The sequence below is a fragment of the Amborella trichopoda genome, chromosome 8 (assembly GCF_054954075.1).
Source record: "Amborella trichopoda isolate Santa Cruz 75 chromosome 8, AtrichopodaSantaCruz75HAP2 v2.0, whole genome shotgun sequence".
NCBI lineage: Eukaryota > Viridiplantae > Streptophyta > Magnoliopsida > Amborellales > Amborellaceae > Amborella > Amborella trichopoda.
In genome coordinates, this window is record NC_142343.1 from 41,464,658 (window position 1) to 41,480,835 (window position 16,178).

At 37.1% G+C, this 16,178-nt stretch overlaps 1 protein-coding gene across 1 annotated transcript; it reads right to left on the reverse strand.

Moving 5' to 3' along the window:
• Positions 1-1,246: 1,246 nt before the first annotated feature.
• On the reverse strand, positions 1,247-15,953 carry LOC18433577 (uncharacterized). The gene is made up of 3 exons (XM_011624774.3): positions 13,845-15,953; positions 5,654-6,504; positions 1,247-1,752 (listed from the first exon to the last, which is right to left on the reverse strand). Exons 1-3 carry the CDS (start codon positions 15,498-15,500, stop codon positions 1,617-1,619), a joined length of 2,643 nt encoding a protein of 880 aa, XP_011623076.1. The 5' UTR covers positions 15,501-15,953; the 3' UTR covers positions 1,247-1,616.
• Positions 15,954-16,178: the final 225 nt, after the last annotated feature.

Genomic DNA, 16,178 nt, shown 5'->3' on the forward strand with positions numbered 1-16,178 from the left:
ATTTACTTGAATCCTCTTTGAATGAAGTCACCTACCAACCATATGCCATTTACTACTAGACCTACTAACCATGTGCCATTTACTACTTAGTTGATAAAAATAAGAGCTTATATTATATATAACATAATTTTTTCTTCATTTTCTTTAAAAAAAAGGATCATTTTTAAAAAAAAAAAAAAACATTTTTTTTTTAAAAAGATCATTTTCTTTAAAAAAAACTATTTTCTTTAAATCGCTTTCAAACCCATGTCCAGTTTAATCATTCTAGTTCGATTTTGCGAATACTGGTGTGTGCGCATGAGAGAGAGAATCTTCTAAAATAATATCACAATTTTGTTCTTAATTTGAATAAATGCTGGATTGCATGAGAAATCACATGCTAGTCTGCCCAATTTTCCAAGGGCATAGAGACCATTTCCAATACAGCATCACAGATAAATTATGCAGTATATGGTATGCAAGACCTTCAAATTAGTGCCAAAAAACACCACAAATTATCACTTTCAATTTTTAGGTCAACAACGATGCCAATCTTCTTATGCAGTGGTTGGATTGCAAATAACTTAATAAAAGGCCCTAGGAAATCTATTTTACTATTTGATTCAGCTTTAACTACTAATGAAGTTACACCTTGGTTCTCATTTGGCTGTACAAATATTGTAAGTCCAATCCTCTATTAAACTCGCACTAACAAAAAATATAAAAATAATATTTCCAATAAAATAAAATGATCAAAATACCCCTAAATGATTCAAAAGATCTTTTGGTCACTATATTTTATCTAAAAATTATGTTTTAATATTTTTTATAGATGCGTCCCAATGAGAAGATGGTGTACCAAATTTCATATCCATACAATTTGCATAAAAAAAAAAAAAAAAAAAACTTAAAGACGTTGAATCTAAGATCAAATGGTAAATTGCTCTCTTGATCAAAATTGGACGGCTGGATGGTTAGAGAAACATAGATCTTCTATGATGTGGGGGAAGTATAGAAACCTTTCCCTATAATTAAAGATGCAGTTTCTCAAACATCTATGTCAACAAACTCAATGATTTGTTAGGATATACATAAAGATCTCACCAAGCCCTCAACCATGGTTTTGCCTGTGAACTAAAGAAGATAAATAACAGTTTAGTGAAGTCATGAACAGAAAAACAACGGCGTCATGTTAGTCAGATATGTTTTCTTATGTTTCCTTTTGGGGAAGAGAAATCCCACCTACTGGTATTCTTCCGGAAACTAGTGGTCCAACAAAAACCTTTGTTGAATATACTGTAGCCTGCACTATTGAGTTTTAGAAGGCCTTCGTGTGTACAATTGCCTAACTCTGTTAAACTTCTCACAAGTAAATAAAAATATGCAAGTAAATGGAAACGCAGATGACAGAAAAGCTTCTTGACAAGCCCGGCCGGTTAAAGAAAAAGACCCAACCTCCACTCTTTCCACTAATAACCAGAAGGCAGGGCCACCGCCTGTGCTCAAAGGCACAATGGCCATGGATCTATCTCATTAAGAAGCAGATGCAATGGTGACCCAGTTCCTTCGATACCAGTAGTGGAGGGAGTTGTGGTGGTGTATTTCACTGATTTATATGTACTACTTATATGTATGTTTCAATTAAATGACCAAGGTGAGTGTACATCCGAGGTAGAAAAAAGGCCCCCTATATGTGGCCTTGTTGAGGGTTTCCCTACCCCTTCCCTTGCACCACCAGGTACACCCCAATCGACGTTACACGCCCCCACATTCCTGCACATCATAGGAAATAAGACAACCATATTAATTGTTTAGTGCAATATATATATATTTTTTAAAAAACTCCTAATGCTTCACAACATATATAGAATCTACAAGTAAATTAGACATATGGACGAATCGAGGGATAGATAGATGAATCGATGGATAGCAGGATGGATCAATAGATAAATGATTAGGAACACAGATAAAAAGATAGATCTTCACCAGATATGCATAAAAGAAAATAACCAAAAGTCGCAATCTCTACTAGAGGATATACCAATAGGTTAGTGCATAAAACTATATAGAGACAACATTCCCTTTCGAGTAGACTCTTGTAAAAAAACTAAAAAGTCAATGATCCAGACTAAAACAGAGGAGGTGTTTATCATAGTGGCCAGAAGCAAAAACGGGTTCCAGAAACTGCACAAAAAAAAAAAAAAAAAAAAAAGGACATGACTTAAGAAAAACGACTCCATGATAAAACTACAAGAAATTGATTTAGAGTATGGAGGGCATTGACTGAATAGCAAAAAAGGTCACGTTTGTGGAGTTTTTCATAATTGAATTTCAGAGGCAAAAAGAGATGTAACAATTACAATCATCTGCAAACAAAAGATAACAGTGTATAAGGCAATCCTTGGTCCTACACATCATAAATGAATAAGAGAACAATGACAAACAATACTTTACCATGTTATGGAAATAGGCAATCATTGGTCCTACACATCATAAATGAATAAGAGAACAATGGTAAACAATACTTTACGATGATATGGAAAGGAAAAGCTGTATGGTTTCTAAATTGATAGATAGTACTTGTAAGAACTGAAGATTCGATATTAGTATAAGGTAAAACCTTATTATCCCTTCCTTCAATATGCTTATTTTCCAGTCCTTCAATACGGAGTATGGACCCAATAATAGTAAGACATAATATGGACATATTTAAGAAGCCTAGCCCATGATGCCAAACAAAAGCTAGTGCTGAAACAAATATAAACAATTAGCCTATGTGAAACTTGGAAGCCAGTGTTAGGCAGTTAATTAAACTTAATTGACCTATAGTTAAAAACTCATAACTTGCATGGTCAATGAAAACACTGTTGAATGGTCAAAATCTATCTCACTGATACGTAAAAGGCATTTCCTTGAAGTTCTAAGTGCCCTTTGCAGTGAATAAGAAAGTACTCTGTTAAAAGTACAGCAGTAAGTCAGGGAAATAAATGGAATAATTGAGTCTACATGGTTAAGTGTGGGTTACAAACTCACACAAGGGCATTTTCTATAATTTTGACCATTACTGCTAATATAGAACATGACTGATCGGTACTCGTTGGGAATGGGATTGAAAAGGGTTCTGGCATCGGGGGTGGGATCGATAGATCAAGGCTAATTGGAAGCTTTTTATGATAAGGATTGATGCCCGTACAATATTAAATCTAAGGAACTCGATCCCTGTGTTCTGGGGATCAAATAAGATAGGACCGAGTTCCCAAATTAGATACGAATAGCACCATAGACCAGTTACTATGCGCTTCTTATATGGGTTTTCAATGATATCTTCCACTTTGTATAGTTCCCTGGCATGTGCACTTATGGTGTTGCACGCTAATACAACAAGCCCTCTGCTTATAATTCAACAGCTGAAAAAACTAATTGAGGGGGATGTTATTCAATATCTATACAATATTAAATCTAAGCAATTCGATCCCTATGTTCTAGTGATTGATATCCGTAATTCTAAAAAATGAGATCTGTAAAAAGATCCCCTTCCAGGATCTTAGGATCGCTAGGCAATCCCAGTAACTATAGACTGATCCCAACAAGGGGATCACATCATTTATCTCTCACTCTCTTCTTCTCACACCACTGTCTCTTCTCTCTGTCTCACGCACCTATCTTTCTTCTCTCTTTATTTGATTTCTCTTTCTCCATCAGTTAGTAGCTATTTTCTGTAGACATAAATCATATATTTTCAACTATCTTGGTTCAAATTTTAAAGCAAATTAGATCAAGAAAAGGTCCTTTGGATCTGCATAATATTCTAGAAATAAAAAAAGCCTAATTGATCTTTAAAACAATGGCATCCCTCATAATCAACATGTCTCTAGAAACCTGAAAGTTTCTTTGGATACCATTTGTCATTATCTAAGAAATTAATTATCAAGTCTCTGCCAATGTTTGGATTCTCAGATTATCCTCTCATTACCTTAAGTCTCCCTCCCTCATGTTTTTCACCAACTTATCTCGTCCTCAGGCTCAGTCCACCCCAATTCCTTCTTTTCCAATTTTATAAGAGGTTGGTCGAGCCTCACTGAGTCAAGAAGAGGTGGACTCACAAGCTAAGCTAAGGTTTTGAACTTCAATTAGAAATCGTAAGATGTTTCTTAAATATGCCCCAAATTTACAAAGGCCCTTTAAAAGAAAAGTTCCCTTAGATGCTCCAACTTCTTTTTTTGGGGAATAAGTTGACTATAAAAGGTTGCAACACAAAATAAAAGTGGCAGCCGCAACAGAAAGGGGTTTGACCCAAGGACTTCCCAGGAGGTCATCCATCCCATCCTAGTGCTACTCTTGATGATGCCCAACTTTTAAGACTCTGCTTTATATTTCAAAAAAACATCCTATACTACACCTTCAGGAACACTGACAAACTCCCGGGTTTTCTAGAACTACTTGAGTTAAATTAAAATCCCTAACCAAATTGAATTTTATCCCCAAATTCTTAATGTACCAATCAACCCTAAGACTTAAGCGTAACTCTGCATCCCAGAAATTTGCAAAACTATGGGGTTCGCATCATGCAACCCTAAGATGCAGTAAAGTTTGGGAACCTTTGATAAACAAAGGCAGTTTTTTCTAGTTTCTAAAAGAAGGCTTGCAAGTTACCTACAACAGGACACTGAAAGATCAAGTAATCATGAAATAAAAGAATCAGTTGAGTTTAGCAGAAGAAAACACATAAAGCAAATAAATTTCATTCTAAACAAGATGTGACCAAATTAAAGTGTACAAGTGGTAAGAGTAATCAAATGGGTTTTGGTTAATTTACATTTCTTACACATTCTTTCAGGAGAGGGGACACCAATGTCTATGGACACACTATGAAATCTAACTGCTGGAAAGGATGAACAGACATTATGCATTAATAATCCCCTAAGCTTCTAGAATGATTGTCATGGCATGGTTGAGATTGACTCTTCATGAGGAATTGGAGCTTTACAGCATTATCTGAAATTTCAGCATGCTTGCAATACATCTATCAGTTTTTTCTTTTGAATCTCCAAGCGCTGCTAAATACTGAACACAGCAACATGTCATATTTTCAGGTTGAGTGTTGTAACTCAACTCACATGAAATTCTTCGAAAAAATGACATAACAATGCATAAGCACTCCCAGCCCTATAAAGCATGTTTTTCCTACAAACTAACCCCAAAACAATAATTATTTCTGCTCCATATTTACAATATTCATACAGGAGAACATTGTCGATTCAGATCCTATTGTAACGACATCGATTTTAAGTTAAACAATGATAACAATAACCACAATCGCCGTTATCAATGCCAAAGAGGGTATTGAAGCTGAAGCCAAAAGGGGAGTGGATAGAGTAGCTCTTTTACTTAGGATGGTCTACCACTCCTTTGACACTTTTCCATATTTAGACATCTTCTTTTGTATGAGATGTATCATCTATCCTTTGCTCATTATGACAGAACTCACCAAAAAGCATACACCTATATATTTATATATGCATGTGCGTGTTTATAGCAAGTACCATAAGCATGCAAGCATACAGCAACTCAAACAAAAGATAAAATCTAAAAAACCACTTTCGGCACCGACACATTCAACCGAAATGACAACATATTTGAGTCATATCAAGAAAGAAAAGTAAAGGGAACTCACCTGGACCAACAGGATGGAGAATCACCAAGTGGAGGACCCCCTGATCTAACAAAAGTATCAGAACTCAGTCCATCTGGACTCCGAGAAACCTCTTTCCTGAAGCAAGGGGAAGCAGAACGGCTATCTGCATCACCTGTCAATGGCTGGAAGACGGCATTTCTTGACCACAAATCATCATGAACAGGCACTGAATCAGAAAAAGGATTGCTTGCATGTGGGGACAGCCAGTTTGGGGGTGGTGTATAGATTAACCCAAGTGAATCTTGACCGAGTGGTGTATCCCACATATGCCATGACCTTTGCTCATCAAAGTTGTTTGTCTGAGCTGAATGTTGTGAGGGTAAATCTAATGTCTCTCTGTGTTGTCCAGGAACATGATTTATCTCAGTAGATATACCTGAGGATAGTAATTTAGACAAAGGGGACTCGATTGGAGAAGGCCTTTTGATATCTGAAGCAGAGATGCTATTATCAAATCCATGAGATCCTTCTGAGAGCCTCTTTGGTGAGAACCCAGTTCCAAGGTCTGATGAAAAATTGTCTAATGACTCTGAAACCGGCCCAAGTAAGAACTCTGGATCAGGAACATAAGATGGGTCTTCAAAGAAGTCAACTTCTTCTTGAGTAGGATGGAACAAGGCATCAGAGGCTGGAAGAAAGACTGGGTTAGTATCCATAGAACTGCTTAAAACTGGTTTGCTGGTGTTAGAAGATACTGATAAATCAAACTGCAAATGGCTCAGGGAAGAACTATTGGGCCTGGCTGAAGATGCTGATGAGCCAGTAAATAATTGTTGCCATGCCTTTGTTTGGGTGGGTGTCGATGAACCTTCTTGTGGCTCTGATTTCACCTGCAATGACGGTCTTCTATTATTACCTTTCAACATGAAAGACCCAACCATCAACCAACATCAAGTATTCTACACACATATAAATATAAAAAATGGCATGCACACACAGACATACACACGTTCATATATAAATAGACAACAACGTGTGCATTTGAGCTGTAGGTTCATTAAAACTCACACACAGAATTCTGACTCTCAACTCAGAAACTCACTCTCAACAACTCACTCACCAAACTGAAACGCAAAGAGTACCATAATTTAGCAAGTGCAATAACATAAACACATCCTCCTTTTCATGTAGTTAGATTCTTTGTAGAATAGTAAAGAATGGAAATTGCTACTGAACATTATTTAACAAATGATCACGAGGAGCAAAAAAAGGATACATTAGATGGGTCCCAACAAAAAGAACACAGGGGTCCACAACCAGGATGATGCACGGGACCACAAAGAATCAAGATTTAAAGGGAGACAGCATAACTGCCTTGGGAGGGTGGAGGACGGGACAAATGTTGGGATGAGACTTGAGACAAGAGAAGGATAGAAGATTACATTCATTTCTCAGGGAATCATGCATAAGAGGAGGAGGACTTCGGCTGAAGCCTTGTAATTGGCTGGTAGAATCAACAGGCTGGCATGGAATGTTGGAAAAAGGAAAGAATTCTGACTCTCAACTCAGAAACTTACTCTCAACAACTCCCTCACCAAACTGAAAAGCAAAGAGTACCATAATTTAGCAAGTGCAATAACTAGTTTGCAAAAACGCATCCTCCTTTTCATGTAGTTAGATTCTTTGTAGAATAGTAAAAAATGGAAATTGCTATTGAACATTATTTAACAAATGATCACGAGGATTAAAAAAGGGATACATTAGATGGGTCCCAACAAAAAGAACACACGGGTTCACAACCAGAAAGATGCACGAGACCATAGAGAATCAAAATTTAAAGGGAGGCAGCATAAGGCCTTGGGAGAGTGGAGGACAGGACAAATGTTGGGATGAGACTTGAGACAAGAGAAGGACAGAAGATTGCATTCATTTCTCAGGGAATCATGTATAAGAGGAGGAGGACTTAGGCTGAAGCCTTGAAATTGGCTGGTAGAATCAACAGGCTGGCATGGAATGTTGGAAAGAGGAAAAGATTCCAGTCTCCACATATCTAGGGTTTTATCATATAGGATTTCAAATGAAGACCAGAAATGTGCCAATATACATGCTCCCTCGCTCCCCAGAACAATGGCTTCTGTACAAGCCACAATAGGAAGTCTTAAATCAAAGACCTGATAAAAATCCATAAGTAAACTATCCTTGGGTAACTCTTCTATTGCATCTCTTGTTCTTGAAACTTACGCAACTTACTGGTAAAAATGATGGTAAACTCTTGGATTCTTCTTTCTCAATTCAGATCTTAAGTATCATATGGAAACTAAGGTCTCATTTTCTCTAAATATCCCTTTTTTTTTTTTTTGCACACCTCGTTTAGGAAACTCCAAATCCAAAATAAGGTTTGTACAAGGTTACAGATACCCTCCAAATATTTATCTCAAGAACACTATAAGATTCATCATTTTCAGAACAAGTTCTTTAAGGGATGTATATAATGAGACCATTTACCTTTGGTATAAGGTGGTCACAATTAATATTGACCATTGCATGTGAAATTGGATGGCTACAATTATTTCATTGACCAAGCTCAAAGTTCAAAAGAAATTTTCTAGAACTTTGTGGCACACCCAAGCTATCAAATTTCACATCAGATGGTTGTAAATAATTGTGACCTCCTTGTAACAAAAGTAAATGGTCTCATTGTATACAATCTCTTTCTTTAATCAACTGTTTGATAGTTTGAATATAGAATTCCAAACAAGTATAGTAAGTCTTTCAATATCTATACCAGGAGAGAACCAAAAAAAACAAAACAATACCAACACTAAAAAACTTGCAGGAAACTACTCCATCATCATTATACAAGCCTTATCCCAATTATTTGGGGTCGGTTACATGAATCATATTCATTATTCTTCTGCCACGGGCCATAAACCCTCAGTAAGACCAAAAGTCACGATATCTTTTCTCATTACTTCTATCCATGTCTTTTTGAGCCTTCCAATTGCCCTTTTAAAGCCTTTCGCTTGAACCAAATTGCACTTCCTAACCGGTGTTGTATTAGGTCTACTCTACATATGGCTAGCCCACCTAAGCTCAGGTAAAGGATGTGAGTTCCGTTAGGTAGGCAGACAGCGTAAAATTTTGCCACATCTTATCATACAGGAAACCACTTAATACCATTATTATTATCATCATCATTATCATTTTAGACTTTTCTCAATTAATTGGATCGGCTACATGAACCCTGATTCTCCATTCTGCTCCATTAAAGGCCATATCCACAGTGAAGCCATAAGTCCCCATATCTTTTCAAATTACTTCCAACCACATCCTTTTGGGCCTACCCCTTGCCCATTTCAATCATTCCACTTGAACTAACGCGCACCTCCTAACAAGAGTTATACATTGTTGCCGCCACACATGGCCAGCCCATTTAAGTCTACTCTCTCTCATTTTATCTCCTATTGGTGCCACACCTAAATTCTCTCAAATAGATTCATTTCGAACTCTATCCCTTCTTGTCTTGCCAATCATCCATCTCAACATCCTCATCTTCGCTACACTCATTCTATAGGTATATTGTTTTTTGTCCATCCAACATTTTGCCCCATAGAGCAAAGCAGGTCTCACTGTTGACCTATAGAACTTGCCCTTTAGCCTCATTGGTATGCGACGATCACATAAAATTCCAGTTGCACATCTCCACTTTGCCCATCCAACTCTAATTTTGTGTGCGACATGTTCCTCAATCTCTTCATTTTCTTCGATTATTGACTCAAGATATCGAAAGAGCAGTCTTTTTTGTACTTCCTGACCATCAATGGTAACTATTACCTCATCTCTATTCCTATTATTACTAAACTTGGACTCCATATACTTTGTCTTTGTCCGACTAATTTTAAAACCTTTGGATTCTAGAGCATCCCTCCAAAGTTCTAACTTTGTGTTGACACCATTTCGAGTCTCATCAATCAAAACTATGTCATCTACGAACAACATGCACCACGCTACCTCATCATCTTGTAGGTGCCTAGTTAAGTCGACCATAACAAAGACAAAGAGGTACGGGCTCAATGCTGGCCCTTGATGTAGACCTATTGTCACTAACAACTCACTCGTCTCTCCACTAGTTGTTTGTACATTAGTTAGCGCTCCATCATACATACATATCACCAAGTCGATGTAGTGTCTAGAGACGCCTTTCTTTTCAACAACTGCCAAATCAAATTTTGAGGTACTCTATCATAAGCTTTCTCTCGATCAATAAAGACCATGTGGAGGTCTTTTCCTTTCGCCCGAAACTTCTCAATCAATTGCCTAAGTAGGAAACTAGCCTTAGTTGTTGACCTTCCAGGCATAAAACCAAATTGGTGTTTAGATACACTTGTTTCATACCTTAGTCGTTGCTCAATGACTCACTCCCAGAGCTTCATACTATAGCTCATAAGTTTGATCCCTCGATAGTTTGCACAATTTTGTATGTCTCATTTGTTGTGTAAATAGGTACCACAATACCTTTCTTCCATTCGTCTGGCATTTTCTTTGTTCCCAACACCTTGTTGAACAGCTTCGTCAGCTAGTCAATACCAATTTCTCCCATGCACTTTTAAACCTCTATCGAGATACCATATGGTCCGAAAGCCTTTCTATCTTCATCCCTTTCAAAGCTTCTTTCACTTCCGACATCCTAATCCTACGAATATATCTATGACTTCCGTCGTCACTTGTACCAACAGTCACTTTTACCACTATGTTTCCATTGTGTTCATCATTTAATAATATTTGAAAATAGACTCAACCTTTCGTTAACCTTGTCATCCTTCAACAAGACCCTTTGATCCTCACTCTTAATGCATTTAATATGGTTTAGATCCCAACACTTTTTCTCTCTTATTTTGGCTAATTTGAAGATATCTTTTTCACCTTCTCTTGTGCTTAGGTTATTGTATATATTATCATATGCCTTAAGTTTAACTTAACTATTTGTGCTTCCTATTTGTTTAGCTTACTCTTGTGCTTACTATTTGTTTAGCTTTTTTCTTAGCATTTTTATATTCTTCTACGTTTTGATTGTTTCTATTACACTGTCAAGTTTTATAACATAATTGTTTTTCGCTAATGGCCTTCTGAACCTCATCATTCTACCACTAAGTTTCCTTATTGAAGTTTCTTTTCCCTTATCCTATCCCATGCCTGGGTAAAAAGGCATGGTTGTGTTAGGTAGGTAGCCAACGTAAAATTTTGCCAAAACCCATCATGAATCTTGATAAACCATTATTATATATTTTACAAACTGTTTCTATGCTTTCAAAAACATTAGCTAAGAAAAAGGTTTTGAATTTCTGATTGGTAGCTGAGATTTGCCAAAAAGTGTACTAAACAAAGGATTTAAAGGGCATATGCCTCAAATCAAAACAAACCAGAGAATAGCACACAATCAGGGATCAAACTCGCTCAAGATCGCATAAGAATTGAGAGCTTTTTATATTGAAACTGAGTTTGGGAAGAGTTACAATACCTCGTACATGACTTATTTCATTTACATCCAATCTTTATACAGTGTGGAATAGCTTTGATTTGTACATTGCAAAGACTTAAATTCAAAATAGGAAGAAAATAACATACATGATACATCAGAAATTGCATATACGAAATCCATATACTTTGCATATAAAGTGAGGACATCAAGTTGGTTCTCTCTCTTGGACTTTTTAGACTTTGCTTCACAGTTTGGTTCAACCTCTCTCTCTCTCGATAGATATATATATATATATATATATATATATATATATGGGAAAGTATACAAAGAGACCATTTACTTTTAATACGAGGTCATCGGTCAGCAAATTAAGCAGGATTTCTTGCCTTTTCCAATTTCCTTCCCACTTCTCTCTCTCTCTCTCTCTCTCTCTCTCTCTCTCTCTCTATATATATATATATATATATATATATATATATATATATATATATATATATATATATATATATAGAGTGCAGTTTCCATACGGATGCATCTTCAAATTTTAGAGGTAAGGTGCACCTTTAAATTTTATCATGGTATATAATTTTGATGCAAAATGTTGTTAGGATTATCTCAAAATCTATTTTTATATCTATTTATAAAATTTTAAATTTCAAAAATGGTTAAAATCAAGTAGATCTGTAGATAATATGTTGTAAAATGCACTATTTCTGAAACTTAAAATCTTTTTATTTTCCATAGTCATACATCTTGATATCGAGATGATCAATCAAAGGGTTTTTCAACATTAAAACTACCTTTTCCGATGGATTTTTGAGGGGCAACTGTAGTTCTACATTATAAGGTATCATCCTTATATAAACTCTTTCCATATATATATATATATATATATATATATAAACCTCCAATCCATCTCACAGCTCCTTTCTAGATTCAATAAAGGGAAAGAAAAAAACAGGTATAATAGGAGAAAACTTCTGCATACAGAGGATAGAATGAGGGGGAGAGAAAAGAAAACAATATTTTCTCTCTCTAAAATCTTGGGTAGGAAATATAAAGAAAAATAGGTTTACTTGTAACCGAGTTTCTGGTGATCTCCATGCACTTATCTCAAAAACTAAAATCTAATGGCTAGAAAGATGCCTGTGTAGCAATCAAGCGATTTATTTGGACCCCTTGTCGGTGTCCAAATTACATGAGATTTTAACTGTAGGTTCCTAAGGCATTCCCCTATCTACCAAAAAAAAGTCATCTTGATTGGAGATGGATAACATAGTCTAAAAAAATAAACTAGCTTGCATTTCTCAAAAATTGTAGTCTGCAGTTCGAAATTGACAGGAATGTATTTTATTTTGAACCCTCTATCCATGTCCAAAATGGATGAAATTTTAAATGTATGTTTCCACGGCATTTCTCTATTTACCTAAAAAAACTCATCTTAAGCGGAGGTCTCCTTTCTAAGCTTGCTGCAATGCATTTTTGACAAGACTGCTCAAGATACAACAGAGTGGCTCATCCGCATAGTAGATTGCAGCAAACATTTGCATCATTAGCAAACAGGGTCCAAATCCTGTGAAATTGGGATAGCAAGCCTAAATCACCTTTTTAAAACACAGCACCAAGTTCCGGATCAAACAGACACCATTTACTCCACTTTTGAAGTTCATTGTGAGGACACTATTCAGAGGTTTAGCTTGCAGCAAACATTCGTAGCCCCTAAAACGGTCTCTAAAGTTTATGATTTTGGTCTATACGCTTGTAATGAGATTTTGAAGGTATATCTAAAGTTTCAATCCATTCAAAAGTTGTTATCATGACTTCCAGAGTTAAGCAACATATGATTATTTCTGATATTGCAACTCTTGTCTGGATTATGTTACAAAAACACACCCAAACAGTAGCATGAGCTAAATTTAAAATTCTCTTAATCTCCAACTCAAGAAACTTGTCCTAAATATCTGAAGAACCCACTTCAGTGTTTAAAACCCAATTGCATGGATGTTATGCTCTACGCCTCCCTATGCATTTCTAACTTAGTAATGGATGTGGGAATCAGACCGTGGACGTATGCATGAACCTGAATAGGACTATAATGGGCAGCACCATCACCTCAGATGAACTAAGGCCATTGAACTGTCAATTATAGCATGGAATGTGACCATCCTTGTATGGCCGCAAATGAAGGTAGAATAGCCAATGATGGAAGAGTCTCAATTCACTATCAAGAGGTGGAGTGGAGTAGCTAAATGAAACTGTTAGGATGATAGATATATAAACCATGCCAACTGAAGGGAGGAGAAGTCACAGCCACAATATAGACAATGAGCGAGGTTCTCAAGCGCAATATCCTTAGAGAGGCCTATCGGCGGTTGACTCCCCGAAAAGAGAAGGTGAGGGGAAGGATCCTCTGGTTATTATTTCCCACTCTATGGATGCTCTATTTGTACATTTGCAGATACCCATGTATGATTCCATTCCAAGAAAATTGGATGCATGCTATTCATAATAAACTTCAATGAATGCTAAGTATCTAGTATCTGTATGTGTTGGTAACACCAGAGCAACCGAAATTTCAATGTGTTGCAATTCCAGTTTTCACATTTGATGGCTCATAGAAATTTCCCATGCAGAAATTGCAAGCACAAGAAACTAATCTTCAACTCAAACAATGCTAAGCGTCCATTTCAATAAACTGATGAATATCTTAAGAAAATATAGAAAAAAGAAGACCAGAAAGTGGCAACTTACAGGTAATCTTACGGTCTCAGCATTCTTGTAATCCCCATCAGAAATAGAGTTCCCCATTCTCTGCCCACAAAAGAGAGCATCTCCAGAAGCAGAGCTAGAAATTTTTCGTTCTTTAGGATGAGCATCACTTCCAAACCCCATTCCTTTGCCCCAAACTTTTGTCCAAGCCATCCCATTCCAAGCAGAAGAGGAGGGTTTCTTTGAATGTAAAGGTGGAGAACCATTAATAGCAGTATTCTGCATGTATTCCAAGGATCCTACATGTTTACTCACTTTTGTAGAAGAACCAGTAGAGGTCTCGAAGCCCTTTTTAAAGAATGATGTAACAGTACTACCACTTGAAGCTCTTGAGGGAGCAAGAAAGGAACCTTTCACTCTGTCAAGATATTGAGAACCACCAACTTTGCTAGCATTGCCTGTAAAGCCTTTCGATCCATGACCCATTTCTGAACCATGAGGTCTAGGGTTTTCTGTTGATTTTGTTACATCTCTCCTTTCAATGTCACTCTTTTTATCATACTCACACTTTTTCTCGCTTTCTTTGATGGCCCTCTTCTCAATATCCTCCCCATCTGAGTTGAATGAGCCCTTGTCCTTGTCTTTGTCCTTTGTTTTTGCCAGTCGCCTCTTTTCTGCCTCTCTCTCTCTCCTAACCTCTCTTTCCCTCTCCATGGCTGACGCCCGCTCCCTTGCCTTTATTGCCTCTAATTGATCATCCCTCAACCGCCTCTGTTCCTCAACAAGCCTTGCAACCTCCTCTCTCTGTTTCCTTTCTTCTTCCTCTAGCATTTCTTTCCCTAACCTAGCCAATCTCTTCTCTTCAGCTTTTCTTTTCGCCTTTTCCCCCTTGCTCTCCTGAATGTTCGGTCCTGTCTCACCCTTCCTATACTGTGACCTTCGCTCCCCATCCATGGAAACCTCTTCACCCACTGAACCCATCCTCAAAACCTTCCTCCAAAGCCATTTTAAGATGAGAGAGAAAAAACCCAATAATCTACAAACAAAAATAACAAAACCACAGTAAGAATTTTCAGCTAAACATGGTTCTTCACTGGCCAAAAAAGACCCACCATTTCTTCCCAAGATCCAACCATCATTTTCTGAACAATCCCAACCATTTCCACAACCCCATCTAGGCCTTTCAAGCCCAACCTTCTCACTCCAAATTTTACCAGTTTTCCCCACTAAATCACTGATAATCCCTGAACCAACCATCCCCTCCAAGCCTCGACCTCCTGAAATCCCACCTCCTGGTATATCAAGCACAGGCCTACGAGATATATGGCCACAATACGAACACATGTATTTTCCACCGACTGGGTTTTGCTCTCTATAAGCAGTTAAGCAATTCCTACACCTTCTTATTGCAGTTTTCCGAAGCTTTTGCATTTCAATTGCTTCAATTCTCTTTCTCTCTCTAAGAAAAGCATTCCTACGGGCTCTCCAAGTCAAGAGCTTAGGCATTAAGATTTCGTACCAAAATAGGGAGATAAGAAGGACAGAAAAACAGGTAACCTGGGGTGAGGTAGCTTCAAGTCTAAAACCAGGAGGAAAGAGTTGAGAGAGAGCCCATAGAACAAAGAGAGGTATCACCAACCACGGTAAGATAGTGGCAGCTCTACGAGCCCACTTTCGAACAACACAGAGTATACACATTATCTTTCAATTTGATCCCTATTCTGAAAAACTCAAAGATTAAAAAGCCAATTTTGATACAATTCCTAGTCTTGTGATATCTCAAACAACAAAACTGGTCTATTTTGGCGGCTTATATTGAGGATAAAACTCTAAATGCCAAATTTCATCTTCAATCTACAAATTCTGCAACATTTTGTCAACAATTTCACAGTCTGAAACTTAAACAGAGCTTGAAAACATTGAATGTCGTCAAACCATTTACACTCCGTATCACCTTCTGGAAATTAACCATGTGAGAGAAAACCTAGAACAACAAATGCCATAATCCAATGCCTGAAACTTCCCAAAATAGAATTCCCAGCCAAAAGAAGCCCCAAATTCAACATTAAACGGCCAGTTTCAGTGGTAAATTAACACAAGCTTCAGAAAAATATGGAAATATTTAGCTGCGAAAACCCACCTCTTTGCCCCAATCAACAAAACCTAAACCAGGAATTTCTCTCCCTAAGTTTCCAGCCCACCATTATTGAGATAGCAGAAGCTTGCAGACAAAATGGCAGTCTTTGTCATTTGTGGTTTCCTGTGTAAAACTTCTTTACAGACAGTCAAAAGATAGGGTTTACAGTCTATGGTCATCAAAGAACCGTGTATGAATCGCTGAATGCAGATTTCTATCAAAGCGCAGGGAAATTAATT